General features: G+C 38.1%; 1 protein-coding gene across 1 annotated transcript in view; it reads right to left on the reverse strand.

The window, feature by feature from the left end:
• LOC132612686 (uncharacterized) overlaps positions 1–22877 on the reverse strand; it is a 53349-nt gene extending 30472 nt beyond the window's left edge. Inside the window, exons 1-6 of the mRNA XM_060326797.1 lie at positions 22215–22877; positions 20713–20951; positions 16501–16657; positions 13189–13266; positions 12775–12849; positions 12546–12665 (exon numbers count right to left, since the gene is read on the reverse strand). Of these exons, the coding sequence (XP_060182780.1) occupies positions 12546–12665; positions 12775–12849; positions 13189–13266; positions 16501–16657; positions 20713–20951; positions 22215–22535 (990 nt within the window). The 5' untranslated portion in view covers positions 22536–22877. The remainder of the gene's footprint in view (positions 1–12545; positions 12666–12774; positions 12850–13188; positions 13267–16500; positions 16658–20712; positions 20952–22214) is intronic.
• Positions 22878–24082: the final 1205 nt, after the last annotated feature.

Consider the following 24082-nt stretch of genomic DNA (forward strand, 5'->3'; position numbering starts at 1 on the left):
AACTGGGCTGCTCTAATCGATTGGGGATACAGCAGACCGGTCCCATATCTTTCTTTAGGGATTTGGGCTTTAATGAAAAGCTCAACAGAGAACTCTTTTTCCCATAGGTTTCGAAATTTGCTTCCTCTCGTATTTTCAGTTTGTTCAGCCCACTATCGTTAGAAGGCCCAATATCCTTCCTTCTTAAAATATCGTTGACCAGCTCTCCCTCACGTGCCGTCTCCTGCTCCCAAGAAAATCTGCTATGATTTTTGCCCTTTTCAGCATCCACGTGCTCTGGTAAGTCAACTTTGCAGTTGTCAACCCTATTATGGGAGTTGGATCTCTCTATTACCCAATGGTCTGTCACCAGTTTCCGACCATCTTCTCCAGCAACCACCCTCGTCGGCGTCTCGCTCCAAATAGGTATGATGAAAAATAGACCCTTTTCTTCTATTATTACTTCTGTAGGTACATTCCTGCCCCCTCCTTTTATCTTCAACCTAGCCCATTTGAGATGATTCTTAAGGGATGTTTCTTCCTCTGTTTGTAGCCATCCACCGCATTGGTCGCCAATAGCTTTGAAGGTTTTCTCTGACCAGAGATGAAGCGGAAGCCCCATAGCTCTGATCCAAGTCCCATCTTTCTCCTGAATATCAATGCTACATCCGGCAACCGGCGACCACCATTCCAGAAAGATTTTCTCCTTTTTCCAAGTCCAAACACCCTGCAATACATGCTCCGCCATATGTTACTGAAGACTTCCAAATCATTTTCCGTGGCCACTCTTGTACTTGCATCATATTGAGTATTTTATAGAATGAGCTGACGGTAAAGGAACCCTTTTCTATTAGCTTTCCAGAACAGGCCATCTTCTTTTTCTGGAATATACTTTACTGATTGCATCTTCTGAATAATTCAACTTCCTGTATTTCCTTGTCAAAGAGGTTCTTTCTGAATACAAAGTTCCATTCAGCATCAGAAAATATATCTGCTAGGACTTCAAAATTATTGGCCAGTCTATACAAGTCGGGAAATTGGTCTTTCAGCAAACCAGAACCATCCAAACTATCTTTCCAAAATTTGATCTTTTTTCCCATTGCCTGCCATCAAGCCAACATATTTCTTGAATTCCTCCCAAAGGCAACAAATCTGCCTCCAAACAACTATTTCATTTTTTTTGAAACTGGTAGAGTTGTATTCCTCAGCATTAAGGGTATGTTGGCCACCTCCAAAAATGGAGTAACCAAAAGAAAGGAAAAAGACTTACAGGAAACCTAGAAAATCTACAATCTGATCTGTTTCCTCTATACAAAGTTGTTTACACCAAAAAAGTAAAGATACAATACAATTCCATTTAACTTTCTGAATAGAATTGGATCTATCTTCAAAACATCTACCATTTCTTTCACTCCACACAGTCCACCATATGCAGGCTGGTATTATCCTCCACCACCTTTTCTGACTTTTGCTCCCTCCCCTTCTAATCCAGCAACTGAACAGATCTGAAGTGTACTCTGGCATGATCCATCTTGTATTAGAATGTTTGAGAAAGATTTCCCAAAGATGGGCAGTGAACTCACAATGAAGAAACAGATGTTTGTTAGTTTCCCCTGTTTTGTTGCAGAGAAAACATCTGGGTACTAACTGCATCCCTTTCTTTTGTAAAACTTCTTGAGTAAGACAGGCTCTCTTTACCACTAACCATGTGAAACATTTCACCTTGGTAGGTACCGAGGTTTTCCAGATGAATTCCATTGATATTGTGGGCTTCCAGCTCCACCTTGCATCTCTATCTTGTATGCACTGTTGACTGTGAAACAACCATCCTTGCTATGCTTCCCTTCCATATAATCTTATCAGGTTCTGTTGTGATACCGCTGGAGCCTCCTAGTTTTCCAAGTAATGATGCCACCCTTTCCACTTCCCAATCATTTAGCAGCCTTCTAAAAGAAAGGTCCCAATTCGGGATTATTACAAATAATGAACAGATCTGGGAATGATTCCATTAGAGGAGTTTGGTCAATCCATCCTTCTTTCCAGAATTTAATCTTGACCCCATTACCCACCTTAACTTTCAGAATTGCTTCCATCAATGGCCACAAAGCCCTGATAATTCCCCACACTCCAACCCCAAAGGATTCAGTGACTGTTTCTGTACACCAAGGACTAAGTTCACCAAATTTAGCCATGATCACTTCCTTCCATAGGGCATTTTCCTCTTCATTATATCTCCATAGCCACTTCATCATAAGACTATTATTTTGTAGTCTTAGATTTCTGATTCCCAATCCACCCCTTGCTTTGCTAAGTATTACTTTATCCCATTCCACCAAACTGTAACCCTTTCCTTCTTTGCAACCTTGCCATAGAAATTTTCTCCTTAGCTTGTCTAATTTTTTCACTACTATTGAAGGAAGAGGAAATAAGGACATCACATATGTAGGGAGAGAATCTAGCAAAGAGTTAATCAAGGTTAATCTTCCCCCAAGTGACAAATATTGTGCTTTCCACCTTGCAAGCTTCTTCTCAGTTTTCTCCACTATACCATCCCAGATCTCCAGTGCCTTATGTTTGTTACCCAGTGGCATACCTAGGTAAGTTGTAGCTGCACCTTAATATGCTTGCCAGATCTTGAATATGAGGGACTTCTTTGACAGGGAATAGACTGCTTTTCCCCCAATTGACCCTCAAACCTGCTACAGCTTCAAAAACCATCAACATCAATCTGATATAGCAGATCTGTTCAGCTTTTAGTTCACAAAAAATAACAGTGTCATCAGCATACAATAAGTGACAGATCTCCATTTCCTCCCCAGCTCTACCACCAATTTGAAATCCCCTGATCCATCTATTATGTATTGCAATTCTCATCATGCTATCAAATCCTTCCATTGCCAGAATAAAAAGGAAAGGAGATATAGGGTCACCCTGTCTCAAACCCCACTCAGATGGAAAAAACCCCACAGGTTCTCCATTTACAAGGCCAGAAAACCTGACAATTTTAATACAAAACTCAATCCAGCTCAGCCATTTGCTACCAAACCCCATTTGCCTGGGAGTGTTTAATAAGAATTTCCAATTTACATGGTCATAGGCTTTCTGCATATCAAGTTTGCACATAACACCAGGTTCCAGTCCCTTCATTCTTGAATCAATACATTCACTAGCTATGAGTGCAGCATCCATAATTTGTCTCCCTATTATAAAAGCCATCTGATGTTTGTTGATCAGCTACTCACCACTTTCTTCAACCTTTCTGCTAGTAGCTTTGCAATAATTTTGTAGACTCCACCTACCAAACTTATTGGCCTGTAGTCCTTCAGATCAGCAGCACCTATTTTCTTAGGGATCAAAGCTATGAAGGTAGCATTAAAGCTTTTTTCAAAAGTCTGGACAGTGCTTATGATATCTTCCTTCAACATTTCCCAGAAAGAAAGAAAAAACAACATAGGAAAACCATCTCGTCCAGGAGCCCTCTCCATAGCACATAAATTGATACACTCCAGAATTTCCTCCTCCTCAAATTGTCTTTGTAACCATATCTATTCTTCACTAGAGATCACTGAAGTTTCATGAAGCTGCTAATCAGGTCTCCGAGATTCAATCTCCTTATATAATTCTTGATAAAAATTCTGAGCAGCCTCCTAATCTCCTCAGGATCAGTGACATTAACCCCATCCACGTCTAGATGATCCATGGAATTAAATCTTTTGTAAGCCGTAGCAATTCTGTGAAAAACAATTGGTGTTCTTATCACCATATTTCAACCATTGTATCCTGGATCTTTGCTTCCATGCTATCTCTTCATTTTTTGCCACTTCCTCAAATTCCATAGCCAAATGTGCCTTTTGAAGCAATTCATCATCAGTGAGAATTCTCTGATCTTGAATAGTTTCCCAGCTAGAAATCTGGTTGAGAATGTCCTCCTTCCTTTGCTTCCAATTTCCTCTATTGTTCTTGCTCCACTCCTTCAGCTTTGCCTTTAGTAGTTTCAGCTTCTCAGCTAAAACATGTCCAGGTCTACCCATAACAATGAAAGAACTCCACCATTCATTCACCTTGTCTTTGAAGCCCTCAACTTCCAACCACCAAGCCTCAAATTTAAAATAAGATTTCTTTAGCTCCCAATTACCACAACCCATCAGAATAGGATTATGATCTGATCCTAACTTAGGCAGAAGGCTCTGTTTAATGTGAGTAAATTCCTCCTCCCATTGTGCACAATGAAGGAATCTGTCAATCCTGGAAGCACTCCTATGATTTCCCCCCCTTCTCCAAGTGTAAGATCCTCCAAATAAAGGAGGATCAACCAGTTCAAGATTCTCAATACAAGCAGAAAACTCTACCATAGCACCATTTATTCTGTTGCAGTTTGAGGAAAACAGGAATTGATAAATCATAATGCTCCCAAGCACATTCCCCAAGACTTTTCTCTTTCCTACTTCCTAGGAAGGAGGAACACCCCTTTCCCGGCAGCTTTTCAGCCGGAAATAGTCCTTTGTTTCCTTTGCCTTCCCTGAGCTAACACCTTCTGTGATAGTGACATTCCTTTTCTTTCTATTATACGGTCAGATCAGCTTTCTTTGTCCAATGGAGGAAAATAGGATTTATTTCAATGCAGGCTTCAAATCCTTTGACATCACCAGATGGTCAGTTGGCAGAGACACCTGGTTTGAATGGGTTGAGAGAAGTCGTAACATGATGAGAAGATCAACTATGAGTATAAAGGGTCTGAGATGGGTATGCTCTATTCTAAAAGATTAAAAGAAGGCTCCAAGGATGGCAAAAATGTGATCAGAAGGTGGAAATCCAAGAAGAAATTATCTGAAATCTTTTGTACGAGGAAAGCAAATGAGCATGGAAGATATATGAGCATTCTCTTGCTGCATGGAATGGAAAGATCAATCATTATAATCCCAGAACTGGCTTTAAATGCAGGTCGGACAGAGATAGCATTGAAGATAGAAAGGTTCATTCAATGCCCCAACCAACTGAAGATTGCAGAACCACCCAGATTCACCAAAAAAGAATACCCTTATGTCAAAGCAGTAAGGGAGAGTAAATGGCATTCTAATACTCTTCGAGAATCGACAGTTACTTCCAACAAAGGAGAAATATGTATCTCAGAGTCTCCTGGGGTTAGGGACACCGGAATCTTTAAGAGATGCATCGTCGGGTCTTTTACTGAAGGAGAAACAGAGGTTCCCACTCTATCGGACATCAGGAGGTGGGTTGCGGTTACATGGAAAGCGGTTTTGGGGATAAATATCCACGAGATGGCCAACAATATGTTCCTATTTGAGTTCCCCAATAGGAACATGGCTGAACAAGTCATTCAGAAAGAATGGAGGTGGAAGAAGACTAAATTGAAGCTCCAGTAGTGGAACCCAACAGCTGGATGCGCACCATCGAATCAAGTCGCAAAAACCACATGGATCAGAGCACTTGGGGTACCTCTCCAACTATGGTCCCAGACGGTTTTCACTGAAATTGGGAATAGCTGCGGTGGATGGGTCTCTACTGAAGAAGAGACTGATCTGAAAAATCATATGAAGTGGGCGAGAATTCAAATTTCAGGTGACGGTCGGTATTGCCCTAGCGAAGTTACTATAGAAAGAGATGGCATCAAATTCTATATTCCGATATGGGTGGAGCAGAGTGTTCGATTTGAAATTGCTTCGCCGGCGAACAGAAAGAGATTGCCGGAATCTGACAAGCCTATCGAAGAAACCAGTGGTCTGAAGAAGGACTCGGACCAGCAGTTAAAAGCAAAGTCCAGTTCAGAAAAAGGACAAAAGGGCAGGCCTATCACTGCTGATACACAGTGGGATCACATGGGGTGTGCAGATACAGCTGGAATATTTTTAAATAAGGGTCTGGGGCCACGTGACAGGGAGATGGCCTTTCCTTTACACTCTTCTTATTATTATTTGGGCCAACACAGAACTAGGCCCAAAAATAATAAATGGTCTGGGCTTGATGGTGCAACACATGTTATTTTTAATGACATTAATGGGCTGCAGACTGAAAACAAGTTTGATCCTTTATCTATAGAAACTACGATTTCCCAGTCGACTTCTTCAGAACCAGTAGCACCGACACTTGAAGCTATTTCAATTCATGAAGAAACAGAAAGCTATGGGGGAAAAGACTCAGACATAGGCGTAGAAGACTTGCAGATGAAGAAAACTATTGAGAACGTGGTGGTGAACCTTATTGCAGACACTTCTGAGATAGAGAAGCAAGCACAAAAAGATCAACTTGCCACAGTGATTAGGCAAGTTAATTCAGAAATTGAAGAATGGGTATTAGAAGATGCAGAACCTATTCAACAAGACATGAGTTTAATGTTGCATAATGAGGAGATGAATACTACATGAGTGAAGCAAAACATGATTAAACTGGGGAAAATTTTTGGGGCTGATTTCAAGGGGTATGAGGAGGAAGCACTGGAACTACTGATGCAAATAGACAGCAGTAGGCAAGCCAGAAAATTGAAGGCAATGTCTATGTCAAAGAGGACTAGATTCAAGGGGACTCAGGTGCTCAAGGGACTTATTCTTTTGATGTAAAGTACAAGAGTGATGGGAAAAGAGGTGGGGGGAAGGAGGAAGCCGATCTAAATGAAGTTAAAACTGGTGTCATGGAATGTAAGGGGGCTGAACAATGGGGACAAGAGAAGATTTGTGAAGAGCCTTATACAAGACTGGTATGCTGATATCATATGTTTGCAAGAATCTAAATTGGAAGGGGAGGTTAAAGAGATTATCAAAGATCTTTGGGGAGGTAGATGGGTAAAATTTTCCTGTCTACAGGCTAGTGGCACTAAGGGGGGATTTTGATGTTATGGGACAGTAGAGTGTGGAAAAGGGAGACTTTGGAGATTGGTGCATATACTTTGTCTTGCAAGTTTGTGGCACTCCTTCAAGATTTTGATTGTTATATAAGTGGAGTATACGCCCCCAAACAGCAGAGCAGAAAGGGAACATGAGTGGGATGAAATTGGGGCAGTTCGGGGTCTAATAGAGGGGCCTTGGGCTGTCTGTGGTGATTTTAATTTTACAAGATTTCCTTCTGAAAAAATGAATTGCAGAAGAACCCTGCCATGGAAGAATTCTCAGATTTTGTAGAAGATATGGAATTGTTAGATCCCCAGCTGGAAGGAGGGTGTTACACATGGTACAAAGGTGACAATTGTAGAATAGCATCCAGAATTGATAGGGTGTTAATTTCTAAAGAATGGGATGACAAGTTCAGAAATATCAAGCAGTCACTGTTGCAAAGACTGGAATCTGATCACTTTCCAGTCTCACTTCAGTGTGGAGTATGGGAATACAACAAGTCTTACTTCAAATTTGAAAACTGGTGGTTGAACACTGAAGGGTTTGTGGATAGAATCAGGGATTGGTGGAATTCTTTTGTCTTCGAAGGCAAACCTGATTACATTATGGCTTGCAAGTTCAAAGCTTTAAAAGCCAAGCTGAAAGAATGGAGTAAAACAAGCCAGGGAAACTTGGGATCACAAAAAACACAGATTTTGAGTCAACTAGAAACTCTAGATGTTGTCCTGGAGAATAGAGTGTTGACAGAAGATGAATCAATACTGAAAGCATCGCTGTTGATGGATTATGAGGAGTATTTAAAAAATGAGGAAATAGCTTGGAGGCAAAGATCAAGGGCTCTCTGGCTAAAAGAAGGGGATAGGAACACCAGCTTCTTCCATAAGGTGGCCAATCCACATAAGAGAAGCAACAACATTGATCAAATGATGATTCAAGAAGAAACTGTGGAGGATCCAGCAAGAATTAAGGGGGAAATTATTGATTTCTATGAGAGATTGTACACTGAATCAATTGGTTGGAGACCTTCATGCAATCTTATCAACTGTCCAGTGATCAATGAGGAAGAAAAAGCTGCTTTACAGGGAGAATTTGATGAACCAGAGGTGTTTTCATGTCTGAAAATGTGTGCCATGGACAAAGCTCCCGGCCCTAATGGGTACACAATGGGTTTTTTTATCAAATGTTGGGAAATTCTGAAGCTAGATATCATGGCCACTTTTAACAACTTTCACTCTCATGGAGTTTTTAAGAAAAGCTACAATGCAACTTACATAGCCCTAATCCCAAAGAAAACAGGTGCCAAGGAGCTGAGAGATTTCAGACCCATCAGTCTTATAGGCAGTGTCTATAAGCTAATTTCTAAGGTGTTAACAGAAAGATTGAAAAGAATTATAGGCAAGCTGGTGGATGTTCAACAGATGGCATTCATTAAAGATAGACAAATAATGGATGCAATTCTAATTGCCAATGATGCAGTGGACTCAAGAATCAAACAAGGCAAGCTAGGAATCTTATGCAAATTGGACATTGAAAAGGCATATGATCATGTCAACTGGGAATTTTTTATGAAGGTGCTCTCACGTATGGGTTTTGGAGAAAAATGGATCAAGTGGATTAGATTCTGCATTTCAACTGACAGATTCTCAGTTCTTATCAATGGCTCTCCTGAAGGTTTTTTCCCCGCACATAGAGGGTTGAGACAGGGGGATCCTTTGTCTCCTTTTTTGTTTATATTAGTCATGGAGGGCTTGAATAACATGATCAAAGTGGCAAGAACAAATGACTGGATCAAAGGTTTTGAGGTTGCCACAAGTGCAAATGTAAATGCCAACATGGCAATCACTCATATACAGTATGCAGATAACACCCTAATCTTTTGTGATGCTAATGAAGAGCAACTGAAGATTTTGAGAGTAATTCTGGTATTGTTTGAAGGGATTTCTGGGTTACACACTAATTGGAGAAAGAGTCACATATATCCAATTAATTGTGTGAATAATACGGAGGAATTGACCAAGATTCTAGGTGAAGAAGTAGGGAAACTGCCAACTACTTACTTGGGTATGCCTTTAGGAGCCAAATCAAAGTCCTTGAATATCTGGAACCCTGTGACTGAAAAATGTGAGAAGCTATCCAGGTGGAAGTCACAATATATATCTCTAGGGGATAGAGTCACACTTATAAAGTCAGTTCTGGATGCACTCCCTACCTATATGATGTCTGTTTTTCCCATCCCTGTTGGAGTTATTGAAAGACTAGACAAGATCAGGAGGGACTTTCTCTGGAAGGGTGATCGAGATAAAAGGGTTTTCCATTTAGTCAAGTGAGATAATGTTCTATTGGGAAGAAGCAGGGAGGACTAGGTAGCAGAGCAAAGCTTTAAGACTTAAATGGTTATGGAGGTACTCGCATACACCTCAACCATAGTGGGGAAGAATGATCAAAGCAAAATATGGGGAAGAAAACAAGTGGATGACCAAGGAGGTGCACACTCCTTATGGTGTCAGTTTGTGGAGATCCATCAGAGCTCTTTGGCCTTTCTTGTGGAACCATTCCACCATTAAGGTGAGTAATGGTCACAAGACTTCTTTTTGGGAGGACAAATGGTTGGGAAACACTAGTCTAAAGGAATTATTTCCTGTCATTCATGGGCTGGCAGTGAACCAACACAAGAAAGTAGCTGAGATATGGGACAATCATGGATGGAACCTTCAGTTCAGGAGAAACTTCAATGACTGGGAAATCAACACATTGACAGAGTTTTTTAGGCTACTAGAAGAGTTTAAAGGCACACAAGAAGGAGCAGATAAATTGTGGTGGAAAGAAGACAGCAAAGGCATTTACAAAGTGAGCGCAGCATACAAATTTTTGAACCAGAGTAACCAGAAGGTACCATTCAAAGTTGGAAAGTGAAGGTACCATTCAAAGTTGCATGTTTCACATGGTTGTTGGCAAGGGAAGCAGTACTTTTAGAGAAAGTGAAGGTACCATTCAAAGTTGCATGTTTCACATGGTTGTTGGCAAGGGAAGCAGTACTTTTAGAGAAAATTCTCTCTTTGTTCCAGATGTTACTTGTGTGGTGAAGAGGGTGAGACAATCAGCCATCTATTTTTACATTGCAGGATCACAATGCAGCTTTGGAGGATCTTTGTGAATCTTAGGGGCATTGTCTGGGTAATGCCAAATAGGATTACTAATCTACTCCATATTTGGGAGGAGGCAGGAACCTCAGACAGAGATAGATGGAGGATTGTCCCACCTTGCATTTGGTGGAGAATATGGAAAGAGAGAAACACAAGGTGCTTTGAAGACAGTAGTAGTGATGTACAAAAGATCAAGCTGAATTGCGTCAAACTTTTTTGTTTTTGGTGCAAACAGATTTACCTTGAGGAGACTGAATCCGTAATTGAAATCCTGGGCTCTTGTTAAATTTTCAGAGTTTTGGATCAGCTTTCTCACTTTTGCTGTAAATATGGTTTCAGTGCAACCTGTGCACTGATCAATTCAATACATACCAATGTTGCATTTTCAAAAAAAAAAAAAACTGTTGCAGTTTATTCTCTCTGAAGGATACCCGATGACATTAAAATTCCCACAAACAATCCATGGCCCATTGAAGGAACTTCTAATGTCTATCAATTCTTCCCATAGCACACGTCTGATCTCTCTATTGCAATCTGCATATACTGCACTGAGGTGCCAGCTAAAATCATCATTGAGTCCAGAAAATTTTCCAGTGATACATTGAGTTCCACTCCCCACCAATTCACCTCTCCAGACTCTCTTATCCCAAAGGATTAAAATTTCACTAGTAGCCCCAATTGCCTCCTTATGAATTTCACCCACCCATCTATTACTCCATATGCTTTGCAAAATGTTATCAACTGGCCCATCTATCTTTGTCTCTACCAGTACATATACATTAGCCCCCCATTGTTGAATTAAATTTCTAACAAGGTCTCTTTTTCTGACCCTATTTAACCCCCTTACATTCCAAGAGAGAATTTTAACTCTCATTGATGTCTAAGAGTTAGCTTTCTCCCACTGGCCCTTGGCTCTCCATCCTTGAAATTCACATCAAAAATCAAGCTCCTTACTTCTTTTGGTACTGCACTGTTTGTATTTGTGGCCTCAAGATTATCCCCTTGCCTCAACTCCTTTTCTCTTCTTGTCAAAGGCGCGCTTAGCCCTGAAGAAAGGCTCAAAACATGTTGAGTGCTTCGCCTCGCTTTATGTGCGCTTCAGTGTCATCATCAAGGCTCTAAGACATACTTTTCCTTGCCTATGAGCCTCTCTTGAAGGGGTGACACTAGATAATTCATATTTCACTTTATCGCAATGTTTTTACAAATCCTTTGTCCTTGTATTTGTTATTCATGCTTATTATTATTAGTCTTGGACTAAACATGTATAGATTTGTATTTTTGCACCATTGCGCCTTTTGTCATTAAAGCCTACGCTTTATTTGCGCTTTGCGCTTAAAGCCCCAGGCTGACCGTAGAGCTGTTTTGCGCTTTTCGCTTTTGATAACACTGGGTCTAGCTTCATGAGCAAGCCATAAGCTTCTTTCTTACACCCCTCAAAATCAGCTCCAAACTGCTCTCCCGATTTGATCATATTGGATTGGACCCATGCTGTCCAAACAACTATTTCATACGGAGTCTTAACTGCTTTAGGTGACCAGCAACCTTCTCTCCAATATTTTACATCAACCACTGCTTTCCAGGGAGCTTCTTTCCCATCATTTAACCTCAATAGCCATTTACATTACAAGCTCTGATATCTCGAGAGGAATTCTAATACTCAATTAAGAGTTAAGAGTTTCAATCAATTAGCCATAGTCAGTTATCTGCAACTATTTTAGCAACAATACTGATAATCAGCTTTAACTGACACATACCTCGAGAGGAATTCTAATACTCAATTAGCAAAAGGCCCTATTCTATATTTCTATCCTCCTTTTTCACCCATTAAATCAAACTCACAGAAGGGACGGCTTCTTGCTCGAATACTTTGCGCCTTATTGTGTGAAGTTGCTTCGTTTCACCCATACAGAGCAAAGACCCACGTTTTGCATTGCCTCGTCACTTTAAGTGACAGATCGATCACTTTAAATAACACTGGACTCGCCTGATAGCCTGAAACTTGCATACAGTATGTCTTATCAAGTACTTCCATACATTATGATGCTTGAAACTCTTAGTACTCCTAGGTCAGGAGAAAGTCACAGGGATAACTAGCATCAGCCACAGAATGAGCTAATATGTTGTGCTGACATGATTGGATACACAATATGCTCAAACACAACTTCCACATGAAACATGGGCCCCTCAACCCAAGTTGCTCGGACTCTCCAGAAATGCTGCCGTACCCATGTCGAATCCTCCAAAAATGCACTACTTTTAGAGGATCCGACATGCACCCGTCGATATTTTTGAAGAGTCCGAGTAACATAGCCCTCAACTGCTACAGATCATTGCACAATTATTGATGCAACAACAGTACAGAAGATTTTTTTTTAAGGTCCCAGACTTACTCAAACATGCTAAAAATTCCAAATAAGACACAAATTGTTCATAAATTATGGACAAATGCAATGATAAGTTTGCAAATTGCAAAACTTTGCCTTTCTTAGTATGCTGTAAGTAGAATTATCAAATTGCATTAAGGTAGTATAATAGTTTATATTTGCACTAGTTCATTGGGAGGCATATTGAATACCTTTGTGTGGTATACAGCAGTATTATCAGCATATGCAAAGTCCAGACCTGAAAGACCAGCAAGCTCTTGGTACACTTGGAAATCGGTAGCAGATTTTATTGCCCCTGATTTAAATATATCCTGCAGCACTAAAGAGAGTGAAATGTAAGTTCAGAACCTCAACCCAGAGGGTTTACTAACATGAATGGATTTCAGGAAATATATTTCTCTTTGAATAATGCAAACTGACCTGTGCAACTATTTGGCCAGATGGATATTTTGCTGCCAAGGCATAATTTTCAATTGCCCATGGCTCGGGACCAGCCTATTAATTAAAGAATAATGAGTGATCCAAAAATAAGAATCAAAGATAAAGAGAAACGGAACTTTTGATATGTCAATTAATTGAGGAAAAACATTTTTGAAAAGAGGAAGCATCTAAAAGACCTCCCTGTGATCATAAATAAGTTAGGACATATTCATTGGAAAAAGGAGAAGCATATAAATGCAACTCTAATCAAAATTAGCTCATCACAAAAAATTTGGAGAAAACATAAAGCAAAGCAGCAGCTTGTTTTATCTCATAGACATATTCATATAACAACTGTTTAGTAACCATATGAAAAATGAGATCAAAAAGGACTGTAACAGGGTAGATACAAACCTGAAATATTCCGGACTTCCCTCCAACACCCATGGCCTCTAAGTCAATAGCCATTGTTACAGTATCACTCCAAGAGTGCTGCATCAATGAAATAACTGTGCAAGTTAACAGAATTCATAATTCGATTTTAAATGTTAAGGTTTAGCAGTTAATTTCTGCTATTTATACTTACATCGCTTGCGAGAGCTGAAAATAGCCATTCAGTCAAAATGCATATATATATATATATATCCTAAGTAGGGTAGACATGGACACCAGTGTCATGTCAGACATGACATGGAATGGAGCAGACAAGATGACTAAAATTTTGAGAAAGTGGATACAAGCAAAATAGGGCATGAAATTATAATTGTGCGAGTAATACTTAATATAACAATTATATACCAATAAAGAACTTGTGGAAAAATAAAAAGAACTCCACCAATTCATAGGTTCCACATCAGATAGAATAAACTTGAGTCGTTCACCATCATGATAAAGATTAAGCAGCACCTATAGAGTTCAAAACCTAACAAGAATAAAGTGTTGTATAGAGGACTGGATCTCTTCTGTTGAGAACCATATTTTGGTGTAGGTTCTCTTCTTTTTGGTATACAAGCTTTTATACGGGGTTTCCCCAAGTGTTAATAAAATTATTTACCTTATCAAAAAAAAGGAGAATAAAGTATAATATTAAATGTCTTAACTGAGTTGCACGGCATCATCCTCGTCCTTTTCTACTAGGAGTTAGGGTTTGGAATTGTAACAACCCAACCCCTCATTTTGAATATTTGTACCCCGTTCCTTGATTTGAGACTTCCCATCCAAATAATGTTTTAGGACTTTTTGGTATGGTTCAGATTGGGACCCGAGGGGCTGGAGTGAGTTTTAGGCAAGAAACATTCGCATTTGTACATTGCAGATCTTTTTTTTCCTGATATCAGGAGCACCGCAATCGAGGAGCATGTCTCGCGATAGAGAGGTGCTGGCCGGACTTGAATCATGAACACGATGGATGGAGCTGTGACTGCGAAGGGTGAGAATGGTGTTGACCTCGGTCAACTGGCTTCTGCGAAGGCGAAGCAGTGCCTGCGAACACAGTGTTTAGGCGATGCACTGATCTGCAATCGCGTGAGGCCTCTCACAAACGTGATCAAGGGCCTGTACAGATATAAAAGGGATGGAAATCGGGATTTAGTTTATTTCATCATTTTTGGATTTTTGGAGCTCAGGTTGAAGCAATTTAAGAAGGGATTTTCGTCTATAAACACTGGGCGAGTGTCCTAAACACCTATTTTGATATATATCATTAATTCTCATGGATTACTACACGAAAAACGCAGATTAATGAAGTGAAATTGCGGGAATTTGACCTAGGTTTAGAATCATGTGATTTGATGATTTGAACATCAAAACGGACTCAAACTAGACATCTAACTGTAGATTTAGACTCGTCGTTAACTCGGAAACAAAATTTATTTTGGGGTTTGACCACAGGCTCGGTGTTGACTTTGACTTTGGCCTAGTTTTAGAATATGGAATTGACATCAATGAATTCGTCTAACCTCGTGGAGTACTCTTTTGAATAGATCGGACTCGTGTGGTGGATTTGGAGGATGGAAAGCGGTTCGTGAAGGGTGAAGCTAATTCGAACCGATGCAAGTTAAGGTTTTGACCTCAATGAGAAAATTTTCCCAAATTAATATTGCTTTACGGGAAAAGGGGAAAATATACCCCTCAACTTTGCGATTTAGAGCAAATATACCCTCGTTAAAAAAGTAGGGCATATATCCTCTCGCCATTACACAAATGGTGCATATTTGTCCTGTTCGATAACAGACCTATATTACTGAATTAAAAATTATTTACCTGATTTTTAAGATTAAAAGTTACATTTTTCCCTTTAAAAAATCTATCGGCCCATTATTTTTTACCCCTCCCGACCCGACTCAAACCCGATCCAACTTAAAAAAAAACCTCTGCTAGGTTTCGGCCATCCCAAAAATACAGGTGAATTCTGAGGGCTCTTTGTTAATGCCTCAGCGTTTTTTCAACTCTTTGACGAATAAAACAACACCGCTGTTGGTTGTGAGAGAATCGTACGCCAGAAAAGTCCACCGTAACGGTCGGACGAAAGTTATCAGAAACAACAGAAAAATCATTTTGAAGAAAATGGTGATAGACAGTAGCAAAGAAGATGAAGCAAGTAAAAATGTAAAGAAAATTATAACGAATTAATTTTCCGGCCATAGTTAATGTTAATGATGATGAAGATTCTAATTACACAAAGACCCCTTTGATTCTGCTTATTTTATATTAAGGATAAATAGGGTTAAAGAATTGTTACAAAAAATCAAAATAAGGGAGGTAATCGTAATATCATACCACTGGGGAGGTTAGTGTTAGAAACCAACCATGGAAGGAGGTCCCTTAAATTATCCCTAAATGTAATTAATAAATGCCCAATCACCTTTAATTAATTTGAGGTTCAAAACTAACTCAAATTAGTCTTTATACGGAAGGGCATCTTAGTTATTTCAAGGACTAATGCAGGATGCTACCCAAAGCTAACAATAGCACGGAGATTATCGTAATTAATTACCAATGTTTATACAGTGTATTAAAATACAGAGACAAATCTGAGTACCAATCATCAGATTATTCAATCTGGTGTATGACATGGTGTTCAATCAGCAGCATACTAAAGGACCCCAGACATCTCTTCCTACCAAAAGGATATTACTGTGTCAGAGTATACATCTTTAGAGAGCAAAACATTCACAGTATGAACTAGGTTGTACCCAAAAGCATGTATTGACCACGATTTCATAGCATGTTGAAGGCTTATATAAGTCTTTGTCCTGAAACTATGATGTCCCCGGTAATATCTAAAATCCTAAAGCTATGGGCAAGAACTTTAGTTTTAGTTAGCTTATCCATCCTATATAAATCAAACAATCGATTACACCCATATTGAAAATCAGTTGAGTTCGGCTACATGAATCCTATATATCCATCCCGTAAAATTATGCTCAGAAATTGATGGTACTTTTTCCACTTAACATGCTCACTTGAGCATTGTCTAAGTTATGCACCTTAACATTCATGGGAAACTTTATTTATGAAAAGAGATTATTAATGGAAAACTTTAGTTTTAGTTTACTTACTGATTCCATGCAAATACTGCGCAGAACTCATAATATTAGCAGTGACTGAAGTTGGTTACTCCAGTAAAAATGGACAAGAAAATAAACTGATTCAAGAATTAAAAAAAATTGATAAGTTGATACTGGAACAAAAATCTCAAGATAAAAGTCTTAAAGGGAAAAAAACCTGAGTTATAAAGCTGTGAGCACCATTTAAGCCCTCCTCCTCTCCTGTGTTAAACAGAAAAATTACAGCACTTTTGAACCCATGAGCCCATTGAGACACTCCTCGAGCAAGCTCCAACATAACAGCTACACATGAACTGCAGTCTCCAGCCCCTTCACTAAAGGAAAATAAGCCAATATGATAGGCCAATATTAGCAAGTACCACTTTAACTTTTCATGCACGTGAAAGCAGATATATATTGAATCATTAGATTAAAACAACAGGTTATATTAAACTGTCAATAACAGTTCTAGATAAAACAGATAATAGAGAAAATGGGTGTGTTGTCATGTGTTTGACATCATAGAGAAAGCAAGAAAAATCTTGTAAAACAATATGTTGCACCCATTCACAAACAGTTAAGAGGTCAAACAGCAAAGGCATACACAGTTGCTGCAGATAAAGGATTTTGAACCAACCTGGCATACGCTATCCTCTGAAAAATAGTGCAAGAAGAAAATATAAGACAGCAAGAAAAACCAAACCATAAATGTATGCAAATAGAGCCAACTCTCTGCTGATTGTTATTCTGGACTCTTGAGAAATGTGAGAAGGAGAAAGAAATGAGAGGAGAGGAAACTACTTTTCTTGATTATAAACTCAATACAAAGTAGTTTCTTGTGTTGGAGCTGTTAACTTATGCATCAGGTAAGTACCTTATTTGCAAGAATCTTACTAATACAAAACAAACCCCTAATCGTTACACAATATCGTAGAATATATTCAAGATTTTGTAGATTGAATTCAGATATATTTTTGACGCAAGACTTGGCATTTGAAATCTTTGGTGAGTTTCTATAGAAATGATATTTGCAAATAATTTTGGGACATGAAGGACATTCTTAAATATCAAAGACTTCCCCAGTTGTAAGTCTCCTTGTCCAGCTACAATAATAACTGAACTATCGGCTCTAGTTATTTTTTATAGCTTGAGCAAGTCGAATATTATATGAAGAGAAGAACGGAATTAGTTCATATGATCAGTTGCCCCAGAGTCAACCGCCACATTGGAGAGAATCTGTTTGTCACATTAGTAACAAAAATGAAATGAAAGAAATACATGTGAAGGCCAATGAACTACCTGTTGAAGCTGATTTCTCTAGAAATCCCAAGATGGTATACCATATGCTAGGTTTGAAGCACACTCCTTTTCTAAATTAGAAAGGGAAATTAATGAAGAAAGAAGAACAGAGAAAAGAGGATAAGCTACCCCCAAGAACAAAGGGAGGACAAGTTACTTCCAAAAGCCGAAAAGTTTATATCCATGAGAGATTGAGCACTCAATCTTGTTGAAGACTAGTCAAGGGAAGATCGTGAAAGAGACATAAAAAAGACCCCACACATCTTGTACTGAAAAAATAGTACTCCCTCCATCCCAACTTAGGTGTCTTAGTTTGACTATGCATGGAGTTTAAGAAATAAAGGAAGACTTTTGAATCATGTGGCCTTAAAGTAAAGATGTATATAGTCCTTTAAATCTTGTGGTCTTAAACTTGCCAAAACTTACTAAATATAGAAAGAGAAACTCTTTTTGGGACAGACCAAAAAGGAAAGTAAGACACTTAAATTGGGACGGAGGGAGTAATATTTCACTGTAAAAATGGGTGATTAAGTAATAAAATTTTATTGATGTTTGGACGAAAAAGATCGTCACTATACAAGAAATATAACAAAAACTAGAAAACCTACCAAGAGATATGGTTTTATACGAACGAAACTCAATCTTCTATACAGAAAAAACCTCATGGGTGCACTAAAAAGAAACAAGGGATAAGATGCTACTCCTCAGTTGTACAAATTCATCTCAACACCCTAGAAAACTTTCATATTTCTCTCTCCAGATGACCCACATAAATGATAGCGGCGCAAGTTTCCACGTCCTGCATCTTCTCTTTCTGCCACAGTACCAGCTGAACATGACCTCTTTCACATACCTAGCATCACCCAAAAAATCTCAAACCATCTAAAGATGTATGATTAGATGGTCGACATTTTCCCCCGAATCCTTGCACATAAAGCGCTAGCTAACGTAAATAACCTTTCTGTTCATCAGATTCTCTGTCGGCTAGACTTTCCAGCTAAGTTACACGGACTCGCCATTTTGGGTGCCGTCCCCGTCCCGGATACGGACTGGTGCGGGTGCCGGAACGGCAAACGTTCCGGATACGATCAATCACATACGGATACTTTGACCGGAGTCCGTCGACAACTTTGGGGGAAAATTTTGAGATTTTGATTTCTCAAAATTAAAAATAAAACAGATTTAAGATAAGGAAAATGACATACCTTCAATATTATAGTACCAGCTTGGTACTAAGTTTTCATTAATCAATTACCTTTATTAATTTATCAAGGGGGGTTGCTCAGATGGTAAGCACACTCCACCTCCAACCCGAAGGTTGTGGGTTTGAGTCACCAAAGGAGCAAATGGGGAAGCTCCTGGGAGGGGTAGAAGTGTCACGTCATTCATGATCAAAAAAAACTTATCAAAAAAGAAGTCTTGTGGGAGTCAATTAGTGTAACATCTTATCTGTGCTTGGACTTCAATTCATAAATCTAAATCCTTCCTAACTTGTCTCCTTGTCAGCTTGCGCTTTCTGCTTGACTAAATAATATTTGTGTCGCAGGAATTTGGCAAGGCAAATTGAAAAAATTGCCTGACAAAAATCCTACACAAACAGCCTCGGCCTGAAATTCTCACAAAAAAGCCAATATAAAAACAAACAAGTGTCATCACGTTTCTTACACATAATGCATCAGTTTGAGGTTAAGAAAGAAAGCAATTTGATTGGTCCATGGAATTAAGCCTACTTAGACAAAGGACCCTGAATACTATGATTCTGTGGGCTTATTTTGCCATCAAAACCAAAGGGGCAAAGGAAACTTATAAGAAGATTTGAACATGATATAAGACAAAGGATTTGCAAGTCAATATCCTGGAAGAATATGTAACCATCTCTGAGTTCTTACAACTGGCTAGGGTCATTCTCAAAGAAGCCACAATGTTCCAGTAAACACATTTACCAAAGAAATATCAGAAGACAAAATCAAAATTCAAGATGTTCACATCCCAATGTCACTGTGCATTTTTAAAACCTTATTTGAGGAATTGTTGTGATAGCCAAAGTGCAGTAACTGGAGAAGACCAGTTTTACCAACTAAAGAATGTATCTTGAAGCTCCAGGTGTACTTTTGAAAGCCGACATGCCAAATCTAGATTAGAGCATCTCCTGATCTATATGCCGTGAAGGTCTGAACAACAAAAGAAACAAAGATGCCAGGAAACTGCAGTCAACTTTTCCTTTCTTTTCTTTGTTCGTCAATGATTTGTGCTTCTGCTAGGGTAAGAAGATCTACTTCTCGGAGAAACTTATATCAATACCACTTGTACGTGTTTGCACAACATATACCTTTTGTATTCTTATTGGAACGTATGTTTATACACGTGTTGGCTTAGCATATACCTTTTGCTTCTTATTCTGCTAGGAATAAATCAGAACTTCTTCCTTTTCTTCTTTCTTTTTAATTGGAAGGGTCATGGAGATATAAAGTTGAAACATCATGAGGTAGAGATCATAGCTTTAGAATGAGAAGTGCAAGCAAGCAATTATTGAATTAGCATCTAATCTGATTAAAATAAGGAAAAATAGATTTAACAATAACACTATTCTGGATTCCTGAAGCACATTTGGTACATACACTAGTGTCAATTACAATCATTTGACAAGCAGATATGTAAAAATATATTTGCAAGAAAACATACAACAACAACAACAACCCAATGGAATCCCACAACGTGGGGTCTGGGGAGGATAGAGTGTACACAGACCTTACTCCTACCAAGGTAGGACGGCTGTTTCCGAAAGACCCTCGGCTCAATAGAAAGCATAAAAAGAGGTCAGATAAGGCCAAGAAATTCAAAGCAATATGGAAATGAAAATAACAAAAGCAACTAAGCCATGATGAAGCAGTTTGCAAAGAGGCAGTAGCTATCACAGATAAAATAAGATAATCAAAGTACAGAAAATAACAGATAGTAGCAGAAATCAAAGCACAAGAACTTATATCGCAATAGTGCGACTACTAATATGAAAGGATAAACGATACTATCTACTAGCCTTCTACCCTAATGTATGAAATTCAGCGAAAAGGATATTTTAAGAGAAACGTACGCGGAAAACACGGTATCAATGTGAGAAGATACAAGAATAGCATTTTCTATAGCTTCAGGTGCATATTTTGGTGAGATCCTTAGTACAATGTGATTCAGATCTGAATAAACAAGAGTTTTCCCCTTGAAAAGTCCACCAACCATAAGATTAGCACCAGATTTAGCATGAAAAAGATCTGATTCTACATTAACTTCCCAATGAGCTGTTTCTTTAATAGTTTCGATGGCTTGCAAGACGTACTGCATCAGAAGGGAAAAAAAAAGAGATAGAGCAAAGAAAATTAGCAACTTAAGCAATAACTGTAAAACTTAAGATTCACTCACAACCATAAAAATGAATACAAAATCATTTAGGTGAGTCTATGCCACAAGTATTAGTGATGATCAATGGTAACACTAGTTAGGATTTTGCTTTATGCTACTAGCTTTCACCAGAATTATAATTTTTGATTACCTAGAAATGTTAGCATTTCAAAGAGAACCCTCATATAACTTTGTAGACGTGCTAAATGTGTAGTTATGATGCAGTTACACCAACGCCAAGCAGTCTAGGAATGTAAAGGGATAAATGTTTTGGACCCACCTCCTCCTTTTCTTTTGTCTAACAGCAGACAAAGTTTAAATGAACCTTCATTTTCTTCTATAACAATTAACACTAAGGGCTTGTTTGGAAAGCCACCTTGTAATTGGATTTGGGTGTAACTGAGTGTAATTACACAGCTTTGGTAAATTACTTGGTCCGCATCTAATTGGGAATAATTGAGGACGAGTAATTACAGTCTTCAATTCTCAAAGGGTTTGGGAATCGCTGGTAATTACATGGTATAATTACAACTGCATGGTTGTGGGGCAGCAAGGATTTGTTAAAAAGAGAGTAAAAGAAAAAAGTAAAATAAGAAGAACGAAAAAAGGGCTAAAATTGCCCTTGTACTTTTTGCCGAGGAGCACATTGCATTTAAAAAAAAAAAACTATTTCTTAAAAAATGAATGTAACATGCCATCTAGATGCTTTTTGGCCTATTCTCTAGCTCTCACGCACTACAAAAAGAGAGGGGCACTATCATCGCCACTTGACACTGCAGGGGTTTTAGATAGAAAATGTTATAGTTCAGGGTAACAACAACACGCCATAATCTAAGTACTAAACTAACATAATGTGGATAGTTTAGAGGGGCTTTGAGGTATTAACTCTTTAATAAACTAAGAGTTAAGGGTCAAAAACAAATCTCAAGTATCACCTCTTTTTGAGTTTCCTACCTGAACTATCTCAGAACTATCACCAACTAGTTTGCAAAACGCACCTCAACTATCAATTATTCACCTTTCCTACCTGAACTATCAACCAACTAGTTTGTCAAACACACATCATTAAAGGTGAACAATTAAAGAAAAAGGCGATACTTAAGGTGTGTTTTTTACCATTATCTCATAAACTAAAGAAAAGAACTAGTTACACATACAATGTGAAATAAACAGCAACTTTTCGGTTTAAAGACAGCATACCTGCAAGGCATGATCGAGTGCATCAGAACCAACGGGATGTGGACCGAATTGAGTCAATGCTTTAACATGTTTGATGGCTTCATGCTCGGAGAAACCTCTCTTACCAACCTGTTCAGCCCCAAGTGGCTTAGGCAGATTGACATACTGATGTTGATACACATACCAACTCCCATATGCCGCTACCACAAACAACGCCAATATCACATACTCTGACCTCTTAGCTACCAAAACCCTCACATTCTTAGTATCATCCGAATTGCTGCTCTCGTGTTTAATAGATGATGGATTCGATTGTGTGGAAACTTTAGAGCGCTGCCTCATTTTCTTCTACTCCAATTAACCGTATACTGATGAATAAGAATCCTTGAACAAGATAGAGAATAATGATAGCCAACAGAATCAAGAACTTAATTACATAAGAAACCTAGTTGACTTTTTCATAGTTTCATGGCTATTAAGAATCTATATATTTATATTATATCAAAAATAAAAGAACCCAAAACAAAAAAGTTTCTTATTAATCTAATTAAATTACCATATTTTTTATTTTAATAAAATAAAATACAAACGACGGGCCGACCATGATAAATCAACGCTTCATAGTACTGTTTTGAAGAATATAGCTATTTGTAATTGTAATGTAACGTAATATTGCTCCCAGTAGCTGTGCGGAGACATGGAAAAATTAGAACCGAATTAGAGCCCGTTTGGCTTAGCTTATAAATGGCTGAAAACAATTTTTTTTTTAGTGTTTAGCTGGCCAGCTTATAAGCTATTTTGTGCTTAAAGTAAGCTTAAAAAATAATTGGGCTCGTTTGGCTTAGCTTAAAAAAAAGAGCTAATAAGCTGCTTTTTTTAAGCCCATCCAAACAAGCTCTTAATCCGGTCTTCGATATTAGGGTACAGTCAAATCCCTTTAGGTCCGAAATGTTTTTAGCTGCTATAGCAAATGACTATTATACACCCATAACAGTATTAATATTTTAATACAATATCTTGCTGTTATGGGCAAAATAGATATATAAAATCTATTTTTTTATTTTTAATTGTCAAATCTTAAACTTAATCACACTTTGTATAACGAAAAAAATCTTTTAATAATGAAAATATATATATCCATATAATATTCTTTGTCGTAAATAGTGTATTATTGTATCAAAATTTTGGTCAAAATCTCTAGACGATTATTGATAATCTTAGAGATTGTATTAATCATTATATTACCAAAAAAAAAGATAGATGTTATAGAGTGATAATGTTATAAAGAGTGTACTGTTATAAGATGGTTGTTACTGTTACATATAAAATGTTGTTATAGAGAGGTAAAAATATAACATAAAAAAATGGCCCGAGAAAAACTTGGTTGTTATAGTGAAGTGTTGTTATAGAGAGGGATGATTGTGTTAGTATTTTTGTAAACCGAAATACTCCTCTATCCAAAATAAACGAATTTTCAGGGTGTGGTGCATTCCTTAAGAAAGTTAATTAAAGACATTTATCATAGGGTAATATCACTTTTTTGTTTCTTTTCCCAAGTTTTTTTAAAACTAGGGATAGTCAATATCGGGATTTGGTTATAGGCAAAATGCCCATTAATGATAAAGGTAACTTTAGAAAAAAAATTAATACATCTTTGGATTTTGAAATATTCATTTATTTTGAATCATAAAAAAGTGTCACATTCATTTATATTGGAATGGAGGTAGGGGTGTCAATGATTTTGTAAAAACTGATCGAACCGAACTGTACCGAAACGATTATTAGGATTTTTTAATAATACCAACGGTTTTATATAAATTTCTAACCGTATCGAAAAATGGGTAGGTTATTTATTTTATTTAATAAAAATAAACCGAAAAAATATCGAA

The sequence above is a fragment of the Lycium barbarum genome, chromosome 10 (genome assembly GCF_019175385.1).
Source record: "Lycium barbarum isolate Lr01 chromosome 10, ASM1917538v2, whole genome shotgun sequence".
In the NCBI taxonomy this organism is placed as follows: Eukaryota; Viridiplantae; Streptophyta; class Magnoliopsida; order Solanales; family Solanaceae; genus Lycium; species Lycium barbarum.